This window comes from Trichomycterus rosablanca, chromosome 13, assembly GCF_030014385.1.
Source record: "Trichomycterus rosablanca isolate fTriRos1 chromosome 13, fTriRos1.hap1, whole genome shotgun sequence".
NCBI classification, from domain to species: Eukaryota; Metazoa; Chordata; class Actinopteri; order Siluriformes; family Trichomycteridae; genus Trichomycterus; species Trichomycterus rosablanca.
This window is the reverse complement of record NC_086000.1, coordinates 880,114-900,746: the sequence shown is the minus strand read 5'-3', so window position 1 is coordinate 900,746 and position 20,633 is coordinate 880,114. Positions and strand designations below refer to the sequence as shown.

The window sequence follows — 20,633 nt, the reverse complement described above, 5'->3', positions numbered from 1 at the left end:
CTGCGTTTGTGAGGCCAGCTCTGGTGGACATTCCTGCGGTCAGCATGCCAACCGCACGCTCCCTCAAAACTTGCGACATCTGTGTCATTGTGCTGTGTGATAAAACTGCACATTTTAGAGTGGCCTTTTATTGTGGCCAGCCTAAGGCACATCTATGCAATAATCATGCTGTCTAATCAGCATCTTGATATGCCACACCTGTGAGGTGGATGGATTATTTCGGCAAAGGAGATTAATGATTAATACATTTTATTCAGTGTTTATTACAGGAGTGATGATGAGTGGTGCTGAGTTTTTACCTCCATCTTTATTACTAGGACAGAAATATGGATAGAGTTTCTTAGTGAATATCTGACCAGTATAAGAGTAGATATGAACCCTGTTCTCCACATCATAAAATGAGACCAGACCCTCCTCATAATCCACAAACACTCCGACCTTCTGAGGTTTCTTTTTTAGAGTGAGGAGGACAGAGGAACCAGCATAAGCTTTATACTCATCCCTGTTCCTCAGAAACACAGCCCAGAATCCTTCCTGAGGTCTCAGTGTAATCCTACCTTTCCTGTTTACAGACTCTCTGGCGACTCCTAAACTCCACTCGGTCTTCCCACTGACCTGCACCTCAAAGTAAAATCTACCTGAGGAGAAACTCTGCTTTCCCATTATAAGGCAGTAATTGGTGAATCTTTTTGGGATGTCGGGGAGATTCTGCTCTGTGTTTCCACATGTTACTTGTTTTCCATCATCAGACAGAACGAGATAAGGATTTGCTGTGTCAGGATCCAGAGTCACGTCCACTGAAATAAACACACAGTATGTGATATGAAAATAAGATCATTAATAAATCATTGATTGTATTGTACTGAATAAAATCTGTTAACAGATTAGTTACATGTCTGTAAGGCATTTTGTATGTTCTCTTTCTGGTATTGTATCTTCCAATAACATGCAGAAGGTGCATTGGCTATTACAATCTTCCATGGTGTGTGAGTGAGTGAATGTGTGAGTGTGTGTTGCCCCGTGATGGATTGGTACCCTGGTGAATGTTTGCTCCTGTTTAGCCACTGTGACCCTGACCAGGATGAAGTGGTTAGTGAAAATGAATGAATGATTAAAGAGAAGAACAGAAGCTGCTCTGTACCTGCATACTGCTGAATCCTCTTCAGTTCTGTGGAGACTGTTTACAACAAAATCATTGATATGATTATAAAGACGTGATTTTAATGTAAACACAGAATCTACTAAAGCTTTAACATTTAAGACATGAACTACATTTACTGTCCACCAACGTCTAAACACTGGAACATGAAACTGCTCACCGGTTTCTCTCAACTTCTCATTCAGAGTTTTATTAAGCTTCACATTCAGAGTTTTATTGAGCTTCTCGTCCAGAGTTTTATTGAGTTTCTCGTCCAGAGTTTTCTGAAGCTGAGAGAGAGATGTTATCAGAGTCTCCACATCTGGATCAGTGTTGATACTAATATCGGTCCAGTTCTTGGTGGTTGGAGGGCTGCAGATTGTTGGATAATCCTACAGCAGGTCAGGAAAGAAGAGGAATTTCTCAGTAAAGTGAAAGATGTTCAGTGATGTTCTACAGCAGCTTTGAGGAGATACAGGAGCACTGACCTGTAGAAGGTTGAGGTGTTCCTCAGTGTTCAGAAGCTTCTCCAGTTCAGTTTCTCTCCTCTGTAGTTCAGTGATTTCCTGCTCCAGATCTTTAATGAATCGTTCAGCCTGATTCTCTACGACTTTCTGCTTCTCTTCCATCATCTTCAGCGTCTCAGTCTGACTCTTCTCAATGGAGTGAATAAGATCAGTGAAGGTTTTAATGCTGTCAGATTTTTCTTTCTCTGTGTATTTCTGTAGGAAGAAGAATTTTATTTTAACTATTATTAATTTTAATGTTCCTTTGTTAAAGTGTACTACATTATATTTACTCACTTTGCTGAGCACTACTGAGTGGTTGATCTCTTTGATCTTTTTCAATCGATCCTGGATCATCTGCTGCACCTCCGTCTGTGTCTTACCCAGCTGAGTCTGAGAAGAAGAGTCTGAGTCTTAAAGATTAAATTCCTTCCTCAAGTTTCATATAGACTTCATTATTTCTGATATTATTATTTTTTTTTTTTTTTACAAATTGTACTTAAACATCCAGTTTTAATGAATTATTGCACTGTTTTATTGTTCAGTTTCACATTATTTACTTAAATTATTTAAATTAAGAGACAAAGTCAAAGAAAAAGAACAACTTTTAAGTAAGAAACCTGGGTAATCAGGTTCAGGGAGCCAGATTTGAATCCCTACTGGTGCTGTCAACCAGTCAGGCATACAAAAAGACGTGATTGGCTGTGTCATGGGTGGAAAGACCACACAAAGGATTGGTGTCCTGTTCACTACTGTACTGAAGGCTGTAGGCATTCACTGATTCACTGATTTCACTGAGGGTGAGCAGGACTGCGAGTCCATTGAAACAATCTTCTCATATTTTCCTTTAATCTGGTATATCTTTGTCCACTAACAAACACTGGAGACACCATGAACTGACCAGAGTTAGCCATGAGAAGGTTTTTTTTGCAGGTTAAGTTGTTGATGGTGTCTCATCAAATGGCCCTGAGTGGGGGTCATTGTTCTGATATTTTAAAGCTTGCTGCATTTATTAAGAGGCTTTTTCTCATGACACGGGCGTGTAGATGAAGCTTTAGTGTTTCTTACCTTCTTATGATTAATCTCCTCCTCTATAGGAATGATGTTGTGGTTCTTGTGATCTGCCTCGATACACCACTGACAGACACAGATCTGATCATCTCTACAGAACCATTCTAAAGGTTTCTCATGTTTCTGACATCTATAGTCCTCCAGGTTCTTCACAGGATTTATGAGTTTATGTTTCTTATAATTTGGGACATTAATGTGAAGCTCTAGATGAGACTCACAGAAAGTCACAGCACAGTCCAGACATGATTTCAGAGCTTTCTGCTTCTCTCCAGTGCAGGCATCACATGGAACCTCAGGTTTATCAACTTCACTTTTCTTCTTGAAGTGATCAGCAACCTCCCTCAGTGTTGTATTGATCTTGAGTTCAGGTCTCTTGGTGAATTTCTCTTTACATATTGGACAGTGACATTGTGGACTCTTATCCCAGTGTTGTGTAAGGCAGCTCCTGCAGAAGTTGTGTCCACATGGAGTCGTGACTGGATCAGTAAACACATCCAGACAGATGAGACACAGCAGCTGATTTTCAGACAGGATGTTGCTGGAATCACGTGTGACTGACAGATTTAACAGAAACAGAAAAGAACCAAAAGATCATTTATACACTTTATACAACTGTAGACTTTCACCTCAACACCCAGAAAGTAGAAATTTTGCTTTCATTTATATTAAAATTATAAATATTATCATTTATATCACAAACCCCATTTCCAAAAAAGAAGAATCTGTGATTTAATTCTCTTAAATCTTTATTTAACTATAAAAAGTAGCAAGAAAAGATTTCCAGTATTTTTACTGACGAAATTTATTGTAGTTTGTTAATATGAAAGAAAAAATGTCATGCCTGCAACACACTCAAAAAAGTTGGGACAGATGTTTAACATATTTACTATGAATGATCAACAGTTCGTGGTCGCAGTCGCTGGATGTTTCAAAATACAGTTGAAATGAAGTTACAAAAAAGCTTTTTGAACATATTTGAAATGACCTGAATTATTGCATTACTCACATGATCTGATATTCAGCATTTTAGTTTATCAGAATTTGTCAGATTTGACTAAGATTCACTTTCTTCTGGTGATGCCACAGCAACTCATTTAGGTTCAAATTTGGACTCTGACCTGTTTTACAAAACACTTTTTCTTTTAATGATTCTGTTGTAGTTCTGTTGTTTAGAATAATTATGAGTGAATAAGTTTAAGTAGATTAAATATTTGGATGAAGATCAGACCAGATTTTATGATGAATTAATGCAGGTTGATTCTGAACCAATCTTTACATTTTTGTCCAACTGTCTAAAAGACAAGGAACTAAAAAGAAGATAAACTCTGAATCTAAATGTCTTGTACATGAACAGTGAAACTTACACTCAGGTGGATCATCCATGCTTTCTGTGCGGCGTCTTTTTAGTCGTGATGATTCTGCCATTTTTTTCTCCTTCTGCTTTTTAATCCCTAAATCAGGAAAACACATCACTTAGTTCTCACAATATCGATATAAAACATCATTCGTGTGTTTAAGCCTTGTCTAAATATTTGATGAATCAATAATAATTGTTTACTGACTGTTGTGTGTAAGAGTGTTTATGCTCCACTCAATATTAAAATAAATACTTTTACAGACAGAAAAAAACGCTGAAGCTGCTTTTAAATGAGCTGCACAAATTAATCTCTACTGGAGCACTACTGATCATGTCATTGTTTTTCTATGGCGATGAAAACTTTAAATTGATAAAAGCTGATAAAACTTATTGTTTCTCTTAACCTGAACATCACCGAGCAAATAAAAGAACTGATTTATTCATCAACAAGAAATCACTGCTTGTACAGACAAGTAGCGAAAAGTGGAAATACAGGTTCAGCATTGTGACGAGCAAAGTGTAAAACATTATTAAAGTAACTTTTAATGTTCAGTGTTTTAAATGTTCAGGATTTAATATTCTGTTTCTCTAAACTAATGTACAGGTTTGGTTACTGAGGTAAAATTTCTCTTTTTAAAGGACGAGTTAAAAACAAAGTTATATAATCAAGTTCCTTCTGCTACAGAAGTGTATGAAATGACACAGTTCATACTTTACCTGTACAAAGACTCACCTGTACACATTCTACACTATAAATCAGTAGTAATTAAGGTACGTACCCTTTTCTCTCTTGTTGGGGTGTCAGAACTGGCTGTTTTATGCTGTTTTTTCTGCTGAAACTGTAATTAAATTCAGTACAGATTAAGGAGAAGTGTTCCTGGCTGAAACGTGTTCTGACTGATCCAGGTTTACATTCATGTCACTAGTGTGACTGTCACGGGTGACAAATCGTAGGTGTAGCAAGAGGTTGGGAAATGTGATTTGTGGGTTTAATTGGCGACACCTAGATGAGAGTTGACTGCTGAAGGATGATAGGAACGGGCGGATGGTGGAACAATTGAAAAGGGCGTGTGGATGAGCCGGAAGCAGGGGGCAGCAGGACAGCGGAAGCAGGGAGGGGAGCTGCCCCCTAAAGTTTTAGATTTAGGGGGCAGCAGGGGGCAGCAGGACACCGGAAGCAGGGGGCAGCAGGACACCGGAAGCAGGGGGCAGCAGGACACCGGAAGCAGGGAGGGGAGCTGCATGCAGAGTACTACAAACAAACAGTGCTCTCTTAAATGTGTGGAAAATAGGAGCTGTGTTTGTGTAGCATGCCTGAGCTTTCCGTATTTTAAAGTTTTAGATTTAAACCGCCCCACTAGTGACTTGAGTCTTTTTATAAATTAATTTTTAACCATAGTAGAATGTCCTATGACACTTATACTAGTGGATATGTCTTTTTCTCTTTTGGATTGCTTTGTGGTAGTGTAATTTATTATTTTTGGCAGCGTGTATTATCGATTGATTAACTTTGTATATGAATTGAGTGTATTTGTGTGTTACAACACAGGTGCAGTGTCTGTCAAACTAGTATAGGTTTTCATGTGGATTGTTGCTTCTATGTAACTGTGCTTCATTTTCCCCCTCTTCCTTTTAGTGGCAGTTTTGTGGAATATATTGGACTGGGTCTGTTGTTTCATGAATTTGGACTTTGGAACAAGCCCACCCTCTCCTTCCTCACCCACTGGTATCACCAAGACTCAAGGGACTGTGATGGACTTGATGTTTTAAGTGTTGTCTTTTTATGTGCAATAAAATACTTGTGAAATTCGTAAATTCCTGACTCGGTATTTTACTGACCATTCCGCTGCATCCCCAAGTATAATTATACATCAGTGTTGTAAGGTGACCCGTAGATTTTCCTACCACTGTGGGTTACATGACGTCACTTCCTCCCTGTAGTTAGTAGATCTACTGAAGCAGGTGTATTATTATTATTATATTAATGGCTCTTTGTTTAAGTGGGTGTGTCTCATATATTAAATGTATGGACACTCACACTCAGGGATCTTAAATTTGCCAAACTCTCTTCAAATTTCTAAACAAAGTTAAAGCACTTATAAGGAAATACATACTGACAGAGAAAAAAGCAAAACTCAATATATAAATGGACAAGATCTGCATTATTAATAAAAAAGAAAGCATTGAGAGCATTGAGCAGTTTTCTGAGTGTGTTGCAGGTATTTAAGGACGTGTTTATGTTTACAAAATAAAATGATGTTGATCAGTGAAGCACTAAAATACTGATGAGATTTTAGAAACCTTTTCCAAAAATGTGGTTTGTATTAATATTATAATTATTGGTAAACATTGGCTATTACAATCTTCCATGGTGTGTGAGTGGGTGAATGTGTGAGTGTGTGTTGCCCCGTGATGGATTGGTACCCTGGTGAATGTTTGCTCCTGTTTAGCCACTGTGACCCTGACCAGGATGAAGTGGTTAGTGAAAATGAATGAATGATTAAAGAGAAGAACAGAAGCTGCTCTGTACCTGCATACTGCTGAATCCTCTTCAGTTCTGTGGAGAATGTTTACAACAAAATCATTGATATGATTATAAAGATGTGATTTTAATGTAAACACAGAATCTACTAAAGCTTTAACATTTAAGACATGAACTACATTTACTGTCCACCAACATCTAAACACTGGAACATGAAACTGCTCACCTGTGTCTCTCAACTTCTCATCCAGAGTTTTATTGAATTTCTCGTTCAGAGTTTTCTGAAGCTGAGAGAGAGATGTTCTCAGAGTCTCCACATCTGGATCAGTGTTGATACTAATATCGGTCCAGTTCTTGGTGGTTGGTGGGCTGCAGATTAGGAAAGAGGAGAAAGTTCTCAGTATAGTGAAAGATGTTCAGTGATGTCTTACAGCAGCATTAAGCAGATAGAGGAACACTGACAGATAGAGGAACACTGAGCAGATAGAACAACACTGACAGATAGAGAAACACTGACAGATAGAAGAACACTGAGCAGATAGAGGAACACTGACAGATAGAGGAACACTGACAGATAGAAGAACACTGACAGATAGAGGAACACTGAGCAGATAGTGGAACACTGAGCAGATAGAAGAACACTGACAGATAAAAGAACACTGACAGATAGAGGAACACTGAGCAGATAGTGGAACACTGACAGATAGAGGAACACTGAGCAGATAGAAGAACACTGACAGATAGAGGAACACTGACAGATAGAAGAACACTGACAGATAGAGGAACACTGAGCAGATAGAAGAACACTGACAGATAGAGGAACACTGAGCAGATAGTGGAACACTGACAGATAGAGGAACACTGAGCAGATAGAAGAACACTGACAGATAGAGGAACACTGACAGATAGAAGAACACTGACAGATAGAGGAACACTGACAGATAGAGGAACACTGAGCAGATAGAAGAACACTGACAGATAGAGGAACACTGAGCAGATAGAAGAACACTGACAGATAGAGGAACACTGACAGATAGAAGAACACTGACAGATAGAGGAACACTGAGCAGATAGTGGAACACTGAGCAGATAGAAGAACACACAGATAGAAGAACACTGACAGATAGTGGAACACTGACAGATAGAGGAACACTGAGCAGATAGAAGAACACTGACAGATAGAGGAACACTGACAGATAGAAGAACACTGACAGATAGAGGAACACTGAGCAGATAGTGGAACACTGAGCAGATAGAAGAACACACAGATAGAAGAACACTGACAGATAAAGGAACACTGAGCAGATAGTGGAACACTGACAGATAGAGGAACACCGACAGATAGAAGAACACTGACAGATAGAAGAACACTGAGCAGATAGAGGAACACTGACAGATAGAGGAACACTGACAGATAGAAGAACACTGACAGATAGAGGAACACTGAGTAGATAGAGGAACACTGACAGATAGAGGAACACCGACAGATAGAAGAACACTGACAGATAGAAGAACACTGAGCAGATAGAGGAACACTGACAGATAGAGGAACACTGACAGATAGAAGAACACTGACAGATAGAGGAACACTGAGCAGATAGTGGAACACTGAGCAGATAGTGGAACACTGAGTAGATAGAGGAACACTGACAGATAGAAGAACACTGACAGATAGAGGAACACTGACAGATAGAGGAACACTGAGCAGATAGTGGAACACTGAGTAGATAGAGGAACACTGACAGATAGAGGAACACCGACAGATAGAAGAACACTGACAGATAGAGGAACACTGACAGATAGAGGAACACTGACAGATAGAGGAACACTGAGCAGATAGAGGAACACTGAGCAGATAGAGGAACACTGACAGATAGAGAAACACTGACAGATAGAGGAACACTGACAGATAGAGAAACACTGACAGATAGAGGAACACTGAGCAGATAGAGGAACACTGACAGATAGAGGAACACTGAGCAGATAGTGGAACACTGAGCAGATAGAAGAACACACAGATAGAAGAACACTGACAGATAGTGGAACACTGACAGATAGAGGAACACTGAGCAGATAGAAGAACACTGACAGATAGAGGAACACTGACAGATAGAAGAACACTGACAGATAGAGGAACACTGAGCAGATAGTGGAACACTGAGCAGATAGAAGAACACACAGATAGAAGAACACTGACAGATAAAGGAACACTGAGCAGATAGTGGAACACTGACAGATAGAGGAACACCGACAGATAGAAGAACACTGACAGATAGAAGAACACTGAGCAGATAGAGGAACACTGACAGATAGAGGAACACTGACAGATAGAAGAACACTGACAGATAGAGGAACACTGAGTAGATAGAGGAACACTGACAGATAGAGGAACACCGACAGATAGAAGAACACTGACAGATAGAAGAACACTGAGCAGATAGAGGAACACTGACAGATAGAGGAACACTGACAGATAGAAGAACACTGACAGATAGAGGAACACTGAGCAGATAGTGGAACACTGAGCAGATAGTGGAACACTGAGTAGATAGAGGAACACTGACAGATAGAAGAACACTGACAGATAGAGGAACACTGACAGATAGAGGAACACTGAGCAGATAGTGGAACACTGAGTAGATAGAGGAACACTGACAGATAGAGGAACACCGACAGATAGAAGAACACTGACAGATAGAGGAACACTGACAGATAGAGGAACACTGACAGATAGAGGAACACTGAGCAGATAGAGGAACACTGAGCAGATAGAGGAACACTGACAGATAGAGAAACACTGACAGATAGAGGAACACTGACAGATAGAGAAACACTGACAGATAGAGGAACACTGAGCAGATAGAGGAACACTGAGCAGATAGAGGAACACTGACAGATAGAGAAACACTGACAGATAGAGGAACACTGACAGATAGAGGAACACTGACAGATAGAGGAACACTGAGCAGATAGTGGAACACTGACAGATAGAGGAACACTGACAGATAGAGGAACACTGACAGATAGAGGAACACTGACAGATAGAGGGACACTGAGCAGATAGAGGAACACTGACCTGTAGGAGTTTGAGATGTTCCTCAGTGTTCAGAAGCTTCTCCAGTTCAGTTTCTCTCCTCTGTAGTTCAGTGATTTCCTGCTCCAGATCTTTAATGAATCGTTCAGCCTGATTCTCTACGACTTTCTGCTTCTCTTCCATCATCTTCAGCGTCTCAGTCTGACTCTTCTCAATGGAGTGAATCAGATCAGTGAAGGTTTTAATGCTGTCAGATTTTTCTTTCTCTGTGTTTTTCTGTAGGAAGAAGAATTTTATTTTAATAATTATTTATTTTAATGTTATTTGTTAAAGTGTACTACATTATATTTACTCACTTTGCTGAGCTCTACTGAGTGGTTGATCTCTTTGATCTTCTTCATTCGATCCTGGATCATCTGCTGCACCTCCGTCTGTGTCTGACCCAGCTGAGTCTGAGAAGATAATAGTAAATGTTCAATTGTTTCCTTGTGTTTCATAAAGACTGATTTTACACTATTTTACTAGTGTTTCTTACCTTCTTATTATTAATCTCCTCCTCTATAGGAATAATGTTGTGGTTCTTGTGATCATCTAAAGTGCAGAACTGACAGACACAGATCTGATCATCTCTACAGAACTGTTCGAAAGGTTTCTCATGTTTCTGACATATGTAATTCTCCAGGTTCTTCACAGGATTTATTAGTTTGTGTTTCTTATTTTTTGGGAAATTAATTTGACGCTCTAGATTAAGATGGCGCCGCAGATGGTGACACTGGTTAGGAGCTCTGAAATGCTTTTTTTGTTTTTGTTTGTTTGTTATGGCATGTGTGATCAGTGTTGCCAACTCCTCAATAAGGAAAGTAGCTATTGGCTGTCCTAAAAGTCGCTAAAAGTCGCTAAATGACATCATCACCTAATTTGCATAAAATCCATTGCGTGTAATTGTCGCTGTAAAAAATGCTGTTTGTGCTGCCTCTCCCTAGTCGTGGTGGTGAAGATTTGACCATTCTGCTTTTTAATCCTTAGATTAAGAAAATCCCATCACTTAGTTCCAATAAAATCAATATAAAACATGAGGGGTGTGTTCGAAAACCTAGTGAGCTCTCTACATAGACAGCATTTTTTGTCATCCTATGCGCGCTCCTGAGAAAAAGGCTGTTCAAAATCCTAGATGCCTTAATATGCTGCCTATTAAGGTATTTCAAAATTTCAACGTAATTTTAACTCAAGAACGAGTGTTTTTGCTCCGCTCAATATTAAAATTCAAACTTTTACATTATTATTATTATTATTATCATTGTTATTATTATCATCATCATTAATATTATTATCATTATTGTTTATATATTATTATTATTATTATCATCATCATTATTATTATCATTCATTATTATTATTATTAATGTATTATTATAAATATTATTTATATTATCATTATTATTATTATTATTATTATTATTATTATCATTATTATTATTATTATTATCATTATTATTATTATTGTTATTATTATCATTATCATTATTATTATTATTATTATTATTATTATATTAATGGCACTGTGTTTAAGCTGGTGTGTGGTATATATTATATAGCCACACTCAGGGATCCCAAATTTGCTTTACATTATTATAACTGTACTTTCTCTAAATTTTTAAGGTAAAACTCTTAATTAAACATTTTAATTAGACATATTGGAAATAAATACAAACCTGACTTTAAAGAAAATATGACAGGATGTAAATTAGGAAATAAAACTTAAAGCATTGATTTGTAAATAAAAACAATAAAGTAGAAAATCAAACATCAAACACGACTTTTATTAAAACAATGAAATATTTGTTTTTGAACATCTTCAAAAAAAAAAGTTGGGACAGCAGCATCACATTTCCACCTCTGTTACATCATGAATTTATGATGTGTTTGTCATGATGAATATACTGAACAAAAACATTTTTGTTTTTGCTCCCATTTTTTATGAGCTGAACTCAAAAATCTAAGACTTTGTCTATGTACACAAAAGGCCTTTTTCTCTCAAATATTGTTCACAGATGTGTCTAAATCTGTGTTAGTGAGCACTTCTCCTTTGCTGAGATAATCCATCCACCTCACAGGTGTGGCATATCAAGATACTGATTAGACAGCATGATTATTGCACAGGTGTGTTAAGCTGGCCACAATAAAAGGCCACTCTAAAATGTGCAGTTTTACTGTATTGGGGGGGTCAGTATCTGGTGTGACCACTATTTGCCTCACGCAGTGCAACACATCTCCTTCACATAGAGTTGATCAGGTTGTTGATTGTGGCCTGTGGAATGTTGGTCCACTCCTCTTCAATGGCTGTGTAAAGTTGCTGGATATCGGCAGGAACTGGAACACGCCGTCGTATACGCCGATCCAGAGCATCCCAGACATGCTCAATGGGTGACATGTCCGGTGAGTATGCTGACCATGCAAGAACTGGGATGTTTTCAGCTTCCAGGAATTGTGTCTCGATTCACACCGCTGACATCAGCAAACTGCTCACCCACACGACGCCATACACGCCATCTGCCTTGTACAGTGAAAACCGGGATTCATACGTGAAGAGAACACCTCTCCAACGTGCCAGACGCCATCGGATGTGAGCATTTGCCCACTCAAGTCGGTTACGACGATGAACTGCAGTCAGGTGGAGACCCCGATGAGGACGACGAGCATGCAGATGAGCTTCCCTGAGACGATCTTGCAGGTGAAGATGCTGGATGTGGAGGTCCTGGGCTGGTGTGGTTACACGTGGTCTGCGTTTGTGAGGCCAGCTCTGGTGGACATTCCTGCGGTCAGCATGCCAACCGCACGCTCCCTCAAAACTTGCGACATCTGTGTCATTGTGCTGTGTGATAAAACTGCACATTTTAGAGTGGCCTTTTATTGTGGCCAGCCTAAGGCACATCTGTGCAATAATCATGCTGTCTAATCAGCATCTTGATATGCCACACCTGTGAGGTGGATGGATTATCTCGGCAAAGGAGATTAATGATTAATACATTTTATTCAGTGTTTATTACAGGAGTGATGATGAGTGGTGCTGAGTTTTTACCTCCATCATTATTACATGGACAGAAATATGGATAGAGTTTCTTAGTGAATATCTGACCAGTATAAGAGTAGATATGAACCCTGTTCTCCACATCATAAAACGAGACCAGACCCTCCTCATAATCCACAAACACTCCGACCTTCTGAGGTTTCTTTTTTAGAGTGAGGAGGACAGAGGAACCAGCATAAGCTTTATACTCATCCCTGTTCCTCAGAAACACAGCCCAGAATCCTTCCTGAGGTCTCAGTGTAATCCTACCTTTCCTGTTTACAGACTCTCTGGCGACTCCTAAACTCCACTCGGTCTTCCCACTGACCTGCACCTCAAAGTAAAATCTACCTGAGGAGAAACTCTGCTTTCCTATTATAAGGCAGTAATTGGTGAATCTTTTTGGGATGTCGGGGAGATTCTGCTCTGTGTTTCCACATGTTACTTGTTTTCCATCATCAGACAGAACGAGATAAGGATTTGCTGTGTCAGGATCCAGAGTCACGTCCACTGAAATAAACACACAGTATGTGATATGAAAATAAGATCATTAATAAATCATTGATTGTATTGTACTGAATAAAATCTGTTAACAGGTTAGTTACGTCTGTAAGGCATTTTGTATGTTCTCTTTCTGGTATTGTATCTTCCAATAACATGCAGAAGGTGCATTGGCTATTACAATCTTCCATGGTGTGTGAGTGGGTGAATGTGTGAGTGTGTGTTGCCCCGTGATGGATTGGTACCCTGGTGAATGTTTGCTCCTGTTTAGCCACTGTGACCCTGACCAGGATGAAGTGGTTAGTGAAAATGAATGAATGATTAAAGAGAAGAACAGAAGCTGCTCTGTACCTGCATACTGCTGAATCCTCTTCAGTTCTGTGGAGAATGTTTACAACAAAATCATTGATATGATTATAAAGACGTGATTTTAATGTAAACACAGAATCTACTAAAGCTTTAACATTTAACACATGAACTACATTTACTGTCCACCAACGTCTAAACACTGGAACATGAAACTTCTCACCTGTTTCTCTCAACTTCTCATTCAGAGTTTTATTGAGTTTCTCATCCAGAGTTTTATTGAGCTTCTCGTCCAGAGTTTTATTGAGTTTCTCGTCCAGAGTTTTCTGAAGCTGAGAGAGAGATGTTATCAGAGTCTCCACATCTGGATCAGTGTTGATACTAATATCGGTCCAGTTCTTGGTGGTTGGAGGGCTGCAGATTGTTGGATAATCCTACAGCAGGTCAGGAAAGAAGAGGAATTTCTCAGTAAAGTGAAGGATGTTCAGTGATGTTCTACAGCAGCTTTGAGGAGATACAGGAGTACTGACCTGTAGAAGGTTGAGATATTCCTCAGTGTTCAGAAGCTTCTCCAGTTCAGTTTCTCTCCTCTGTAGTTCAGTAATTTCCTGCTGCAGATCTTTAATGAATCGTTCAGCCTGATTCTCTACGACTTTCTGCTTCTCTTCCATCATCTTCAGCGTCTCAGTCTGACTCTTCTCAATGGAGTGAATCAGATCAGTGAAGGTTTTAATGCTGTCAGATTTTTCTTTCTCTGTGTTTTTCTGTAGGAAGAAGAATTTTATTTTAACTATTATTTATTTAAATTTTCCTTTGATAAAGTGTACTACATTATATTTACTCACTTTGCTGAGCTCTACTGAGTGGTTGATCTCTTTGATCTTTTTCAATCGATCCTGGATCATCTGCTGCACCTCCGTCTGTGTCTTACCCAGCTGAGTCTGAGAAGAAGAGTCTGAGTCTTAAAGATTAAATTCCTTCCTCAAGTTTCATATAGACTTCATTATTTCTGATATTATTATTATTATTTTTTTTTACAAATTGTACTTAAACATCCAGTTTTAATGAATTATTGCACTGTTTTATTGTTCAGTTTCACATTATTTACTTAAATTATTTAAATTAAGAGACAAAGTCAAAGAAAAAGAACAACTTTTAAGTAAGAAACCTGGGTAATCAGGTTCAGGGAGCCAGATTTGAATCCCTACTGGTGCTGTCAACCAGTCAGGCATACAAAAAGACGTGATTGGCTGTGTCATGGGTGGAAAGACCACACAAAGGATTGGTGTCCTGTTCACTACTGTACTGAAGGCTGTAGGCATTCACTGATTCACTGATTTCACTGAGGGTGAGCAGGACTGCGAGTCCATTGAAACAATCTTCTCATATTTTCCTTTAATCTGGTATATCTTTGTCCACTAACAAACACTGGAGACACCATGAACTGACCAGAGTTAGCCATGAGAAGGTTTTTTTTGCAGGTTAAGTTGTTGATGGTGTCTCATCAAATGGCCCTGAGTGGTGGTCATTGTTCTGATATTTTAAAGCTTGCTGCATTTATAAAGAGGCTTTTTGTCATGACACGGGCATGTAGATGAAGCTTTAGTGTTTCTTACCTTCTTATGATTAATCTCCTCCTCTATAGGAATGATGTTGTGGTTCTTGTGATCTGCCTTGATACACCACTGACAGACACAGATCTGATCATCTCTACAGAACCATTCTAAAGGTTTCTCATGGTTCTGACATCTATAGTCCTCCAGGTTCTTCACAGGATTTATGAGTTTATGTTTCTTATAATTTGGGACATTAATGTGAAGCTCTAGATGAGACTCACAGAAAGTCACAGCACAATCCAGACATGATCTCAGAGCTTTCTGCTTCTCTCCAGTGCAGGCATCACATGGAACCTCAGGTTTATCAACTTCACTTTTCTTCTTGAAGTGATCAGCAACCTCCCTCAGTGTTGTATTGATCTTGAGTTCAGGTCTCTTGGTGAATTTCTCTTTACATATTGGACAGTGACATTGTGGACTCTTATCCCAGTGTTGTGTAAGGCAGCTCCTGCAGAAGTTGTGTCCACATGGAGTGGTGACTGGATCAGTAAACACATCCAGACAGATGAGACACAGCAGCTGATTTTCAGACAGGATGTTGCTGGAATCACGTGTGACTGACAGATTTAACAGAAACAGAAAAGAACCAAAAGATCATTTATACACTTTATACAACTGTAGACTTTCACCTCAACACCCAGAAAGTAGAAATTTTGCTTTTCATTTATATTAAAATTATAAATATTATCATTTATATCACAAACCCCATTTCCAAAAAAGAAGAATCTGTGATTTAATTCTCTTAAATCTTTATTTAACTATAAAAAGTAGCAAGAAAAGATTTCCAGTATTTTTACTGACGAAATTTATTGTAGTTTGTTAATATGAAAGAAAAAATGTCATGCCTGCAACACACTCAAAAAAGTTGGGACAGATGTTTAACATATTTACTATGAATGATCAACAGTTCGTGTTCGCAGTCGCTGGATGTTTCAAAATACAGTTGAAATGAAGTTACAAAAAAGCTTTTTGAACATAAATGAAATGACCTGAATTATTGTATTACTCACATGATCTGATATTCAGCATTTTAGTTTATCAGAATTTGTCAGATTTTACTAAGATTCACTTTCTTCTGGTGATGCCACATCAACTCATTTAGGTTCAAATTTGACCTGTTTTACAAAACAATTTTTCTTTTAATGATTCTGTTGTAGTTCTGTTGTTTAGTATAATTATGAGTAAATAAGTTGAAGTAGATTAAATATTTGGATGAAGATCAGACCAGATTTTATGATGAATTAATGCAGGTTGATTCTGAACCAATCTTTACATTTTTGTCCAACTGTCTAAAAGACAAGGAACTAAAAAGAAGATAAACTCTGAATCTAAATGTCTTGTACATGAACAGTGAAACTTACACTCAGGTGGATCATCCATGCTTTCTGTGCGGCGTCTTTTTAGTCGTAATGATGATTCTGCCATTTTTTTCTCCTTCTGCTTTTTAATCCCTAAATCAGGAAAACACATCACTTAGTTCCCACAATATCGATATAAAACATCATTCATGTGTTTAAGCCTTGTCTAAATATTTGATGAATCAATAATAATTGTTTACTTACTGTTGTGTGTAAGAGTGTTTATGCTCCACTCAATATTAAAATAAATACTTTTACAGACAGAAAAAAACGCTGAAGCTGCTTTTAAATGAGCTGCACAAATGAATCTCTACTGGAGCGCTACTGGTCATGTCATTGTTTTTCTATGGCGATGAAAACTTTAAAGTAATAAAAGCTAATATAAAATGTATTTTTCGGTTTCTCTTAACCTAAACATCACTGAGCAAATAAAATAACTGATTCATTCATCAACAAGAATTCACTGCTTGTACAGGCAAGAACTGCGGGGAGAGAAAAGTGGAAATACAGGTTCAGCATTGTGATGAGCAAAGTGTAAAACATTATTAAAGTAACTTTTAATGTTCAGTGTTTTAAATGTTCAGGATTTAATATTCTGTTTCTCTAAACTAATGTACAGGTTTGGTTACTGAGGTTAAATTTCTCTTTTTAAAGGACGAGTTAAAAACAAAGTTATATAATCAAGTTCTTTCTGCTACAGAAGTGTATGAAATGACACCGTTCATACTTTACCTGTACAAAGACTCACCTGTACACATTCTACACTATAACTCAGTAGTAATTAAGGTACGTACCCTTTTCTCTCTTGTTGGGGTGTCAGAACTGGCTGTTTTATGCTGTTTTTTCTGCTGAAACTGTAATTAAATTCAGTACAGATTAAGGAGAAGTGTTCCTGGTTGAAGCGTGTTCTGACTGATCCAGGTTCACATTCACGTCACTAGTGTGACGTCACTTCCTGCCTGTAGTTAGTACATCTACTGAAGAGCAGTTTTATTATTATTATTATTATTCTATTAATGCCACTTTGTTTAAGCCGGTGTGTCTCATATATTAAATGTATGGACACTCACACTCGGGGATCTTAAATTTGCCAAATTCTCTTCAATTTTGTAAACAAAGTTAAATCACTTATAATGTAATACATACTGACAGAGAAAAAGCAAAACTCAATATAAAAATGGACAAGATCCGAATTACTAATAGCAAAGAAAGCATTGAGAGCATTGAGCAGTTTTCTGAGTGTGTTGCAGGTATTTAAGGACGTGTTTATGTTTACAAAATAAAATGATGTTGATCAGTGAAGCACTAAAATACTGATGATATTTTAGAAACCTTTTCCAAAAATGTGGTTTGTATTTAATCTAAATATTTAATATAAACTATTTATCACACAAGAACAAGCATTACTTTTAAATATTCTATTCCTAAACTTAAAATACACTTAATAAAAATTATAACATATATAATAAAAAAGTCTTGGGACCTCAAGTAAAAATGCTTTTATTTTGCACTTTTCTTAAAAGTGTCACAATGTTTTTTATTACAAATTATATAATCAACAAAATAAATATACATTTGTATATATACAATATACAATTTATTAGCACCATCGTGGGTTCCTACAGCAGAATATCAGCAGAAGAACAAAGAACAGGACTGTGTGTCTCCCTTTATACTGCTCTAGTCATATTACAGTTTCAGCTCTTTCTCTAAAGCTTGGGTGTAAGCCGTTCTGTGGTAATCGTTTCTCCTTATTTTCCTCACAACATCCTGCAACAGCCTAAGACAGACAATCCAGCCGCGTTTGCTCGAGTAACAATATGACTATGAGGATTTAATGCACTAACAGTAAAATACTGCTATTCTAACTTTTGCACTAGTTCACTTATTAGGACTGACCGGTCAGTGAGATCGTCCAGTGCAGCATCGTCCTGTTTGTCTTTGTGTGCAGCAGTAAGTAAGTAAGTAAGTAAAGTTTATTTATATAGCGCTTTTCTAGGACCAAGCCACAAAGTGCTTTACAATGCGGTCAAGTATAATACAATAAAAACACAAAAATTAATAATCATAAAAGCTACACAGTGACATAAAAACATTAATACAATAGCACAAATAAAAATTTTTTAAATGCACTTTAACTACACATACATACATATATATACACACATATACATACACAAACACTTTACCAAAGAACGTCAGCCCCATTGCTTAAGATCACTACTCTGAAATGCTAATGAATAAAAATGTGTCTTAAGACCTTTCTTGAAGGTTAATGTAGACTCAGAGAGTCTGATATCGAGTGGGAGACTATTCCATAATTTAGGAGCCTGGACAGAAAAAGCACAGTCCCCTTTCCGCCTCTGTTTGGTACGGGGCACAACCAGAAGCTCTTTATTAGATGACCTCAAAGACCTACAACTTTTGTGAGGAACCAGCAATTCACAAATATAATCAGGTGCTTCCCCATGTAGAGCCTTAAAGGTAAGAACTAAAATTTTAAAATCTATCCTAAATTTTACTGGCAACCAATGAAGTGAGGCCAGCACTGGACTGATGTGGTCTCTACGTCTAGTTTTTGTTAAAAGCCGAGCAGCTGCATTCTGAACCATCTGGAGTCTTGACACAGCTCCTTGACTGAGGCAAGTATACAAAGCATTGCAGTAATCCAGTCGAGATGAAATAAAAGCATGGATGATTTTCTCCAAGTCTTGAAAAGACAAAACCTGTCTAAGCTTTGCAATATTTCTTAGCTGAAGGAAGCAAGACTGAACAAGCGTATTTATATGGGCAGAAAATTGCAAGTGAGAATCAAACACAACACCCAAATTTCTTGGGGAAGTGTTAATTCTTGAAACGAGAGAACCAAGGGCCATCTCCAAATCTCTGGGTATGTTGTCTAGACCAACAACTAGAACTTCGGTTTTGTCCTCATTTAATTTAAGAAAATTATAATTCATCCAATTCTTGATAGCTGCAATGCACTCAGTTAGATTGCCTAATCCACTGAATTCATTTCGTTTAACAGAGAGGTACAGTTGCATATCGTCTGCATAAAAATGAAAAGAAATATTAAAACGTCTAATTAAATTACCCAGGGGGAGCATATATAATAAGAATAAAACAGGGCCAAGAATAGAACCCTGAGGTACCCCACAGGTAAAATCAGCCTTCAAGGACATCTTATCTCCAATGGAAACAGAAAATTTCCTATTGGATAAAAATGACCGAAACCAATCCAGTGCTGATCCTGATATGCCAATCCATTCACTGAGCCTGTTTATTAGGATATCATGATCTACTGTATCAAAGGCTGCACTAAGATCAAGTAAAACCAACACTGTTATTTCCCCTGAATCTGAGTGCATTAAAATATCATTTAAGATTCTCACCAGTGCAGTTTCTGTGCTGTGCTTTTTTCGAAAACCAGACTGAAATTTTTCAAAGACATTATTTTCTTCCAGTGCGTGCAGAAGTTGATCAGACACAACCTTCTCCAAGATTTTTGATAGAAAAGGAAGTTTTGAAATGGGTCTAAAGCTAGCACAATCATTTGGGTCAAGGCCTGGCTTCTTCAAAAGAGGCTGTACACTTGCCACTTTAAAACAGGTTGGTACAATGCCCGAACTAAGAGAAAGGTTCACAATGGCTAGCAAAAGAGGACCCACTGATTTCAAAACTTTTTTAAGAAAGTTAGGAGGAATCACATCAAATGAACTAGAAGATGGTTGCAGGTACTGCACGATTCCCATTAGCTCATCCATAGAAATAGGGGTAAAACAATTTAAAATATCACTGTTATAGCTGACAGGACAAATTTCCACACAATCCGAAGGAGGAAAAATATTGGCTCTAATTTCAGTGATTCTGTTTAAAAAGTACTCTAAAAACTGTTCACATCCAATGTCTGAATCTTGCCTGTTCAACTCAACACCATTAATGAGAGAATCAATGGTAGAAAACAGGAACCTTGGCCTATGCCTATTAACAGTAATTAAGTTATTAAAATATGCAGCTCTTGCATCCTTAACTTTACTGTTGTACACCACCATAAAATCCCTCATATACAGGTAGTGCACCTGAAGCTGGGACTGTTTCCATTTACGCTCCGCCTGTCTACGTTTCCTTTTGAGATCCAGAATTTCACTGTTTAACCAAGGAGATAGAGTTGTTAATTTAGATCTGGTCTTAAATGGA

At 37.9% G+C, this 20,633-nt stretch overlaps 2 protein-coding genes across 2 annotated transcripts; both read right to left on the bottom strand.

Annotated features, from left to right (window-relative positions):
• Positions 1 to 249: 249 nt before the first annotated feature.
• Positions 250 to 4,140, bottom strand: LOC134325600 (E3 ubiquitin-protein ligase TRIM39-like). Its single transcript, XM_063007849.1, has 7 exons — positions 4,080 to 4,140; positions 2,713 to 3,269; positions 1,942 to 2,037; positions 1,627 to 1,860; positions 1,396 to 1,530; positions 1,142 to 1,172; positions 250 to 797 (listed from the first exon to the last, which is right to left on the bottom strand). Exons 1-7 carry the CDS (start codon positions 4,138 to 4,140, stop codon positions 250 to 252), a joined length of 1,662 nt encoding a protein of 553 aa, XP_062863919.1.
• Positions 4,141 to 12,617: 8,477 nt separating this feature from the next.
• On the bottom strand, positions 12,618 to 16,503 carry LOC134325169 (E3 ubiquitin-protein ligase TRIM21-like). Its single transcript, XM_063007253.1, has 7 exons — positions 16,440 to 16,503; positions 15,079 to 15,635; positions 14,308 to 14,403; positions 13,993 to 14,226; positions 13,656 to 13,896; positions 13,508 to 13,534; positions 12,618 to 13,165 (listed from the first exon to the last, which is right to left on the bottom strand). Exons 1-7 carry the CDS (start codon positions 16,501 to 16,503, stop codon positions 12,618 to 12,620), a joined length of 1,767 nt encoding a protein of 588 aa, XP_062863323.1.
• Positions 16,504 to 20,633: the final 4,130 nt, after the last annotated feature.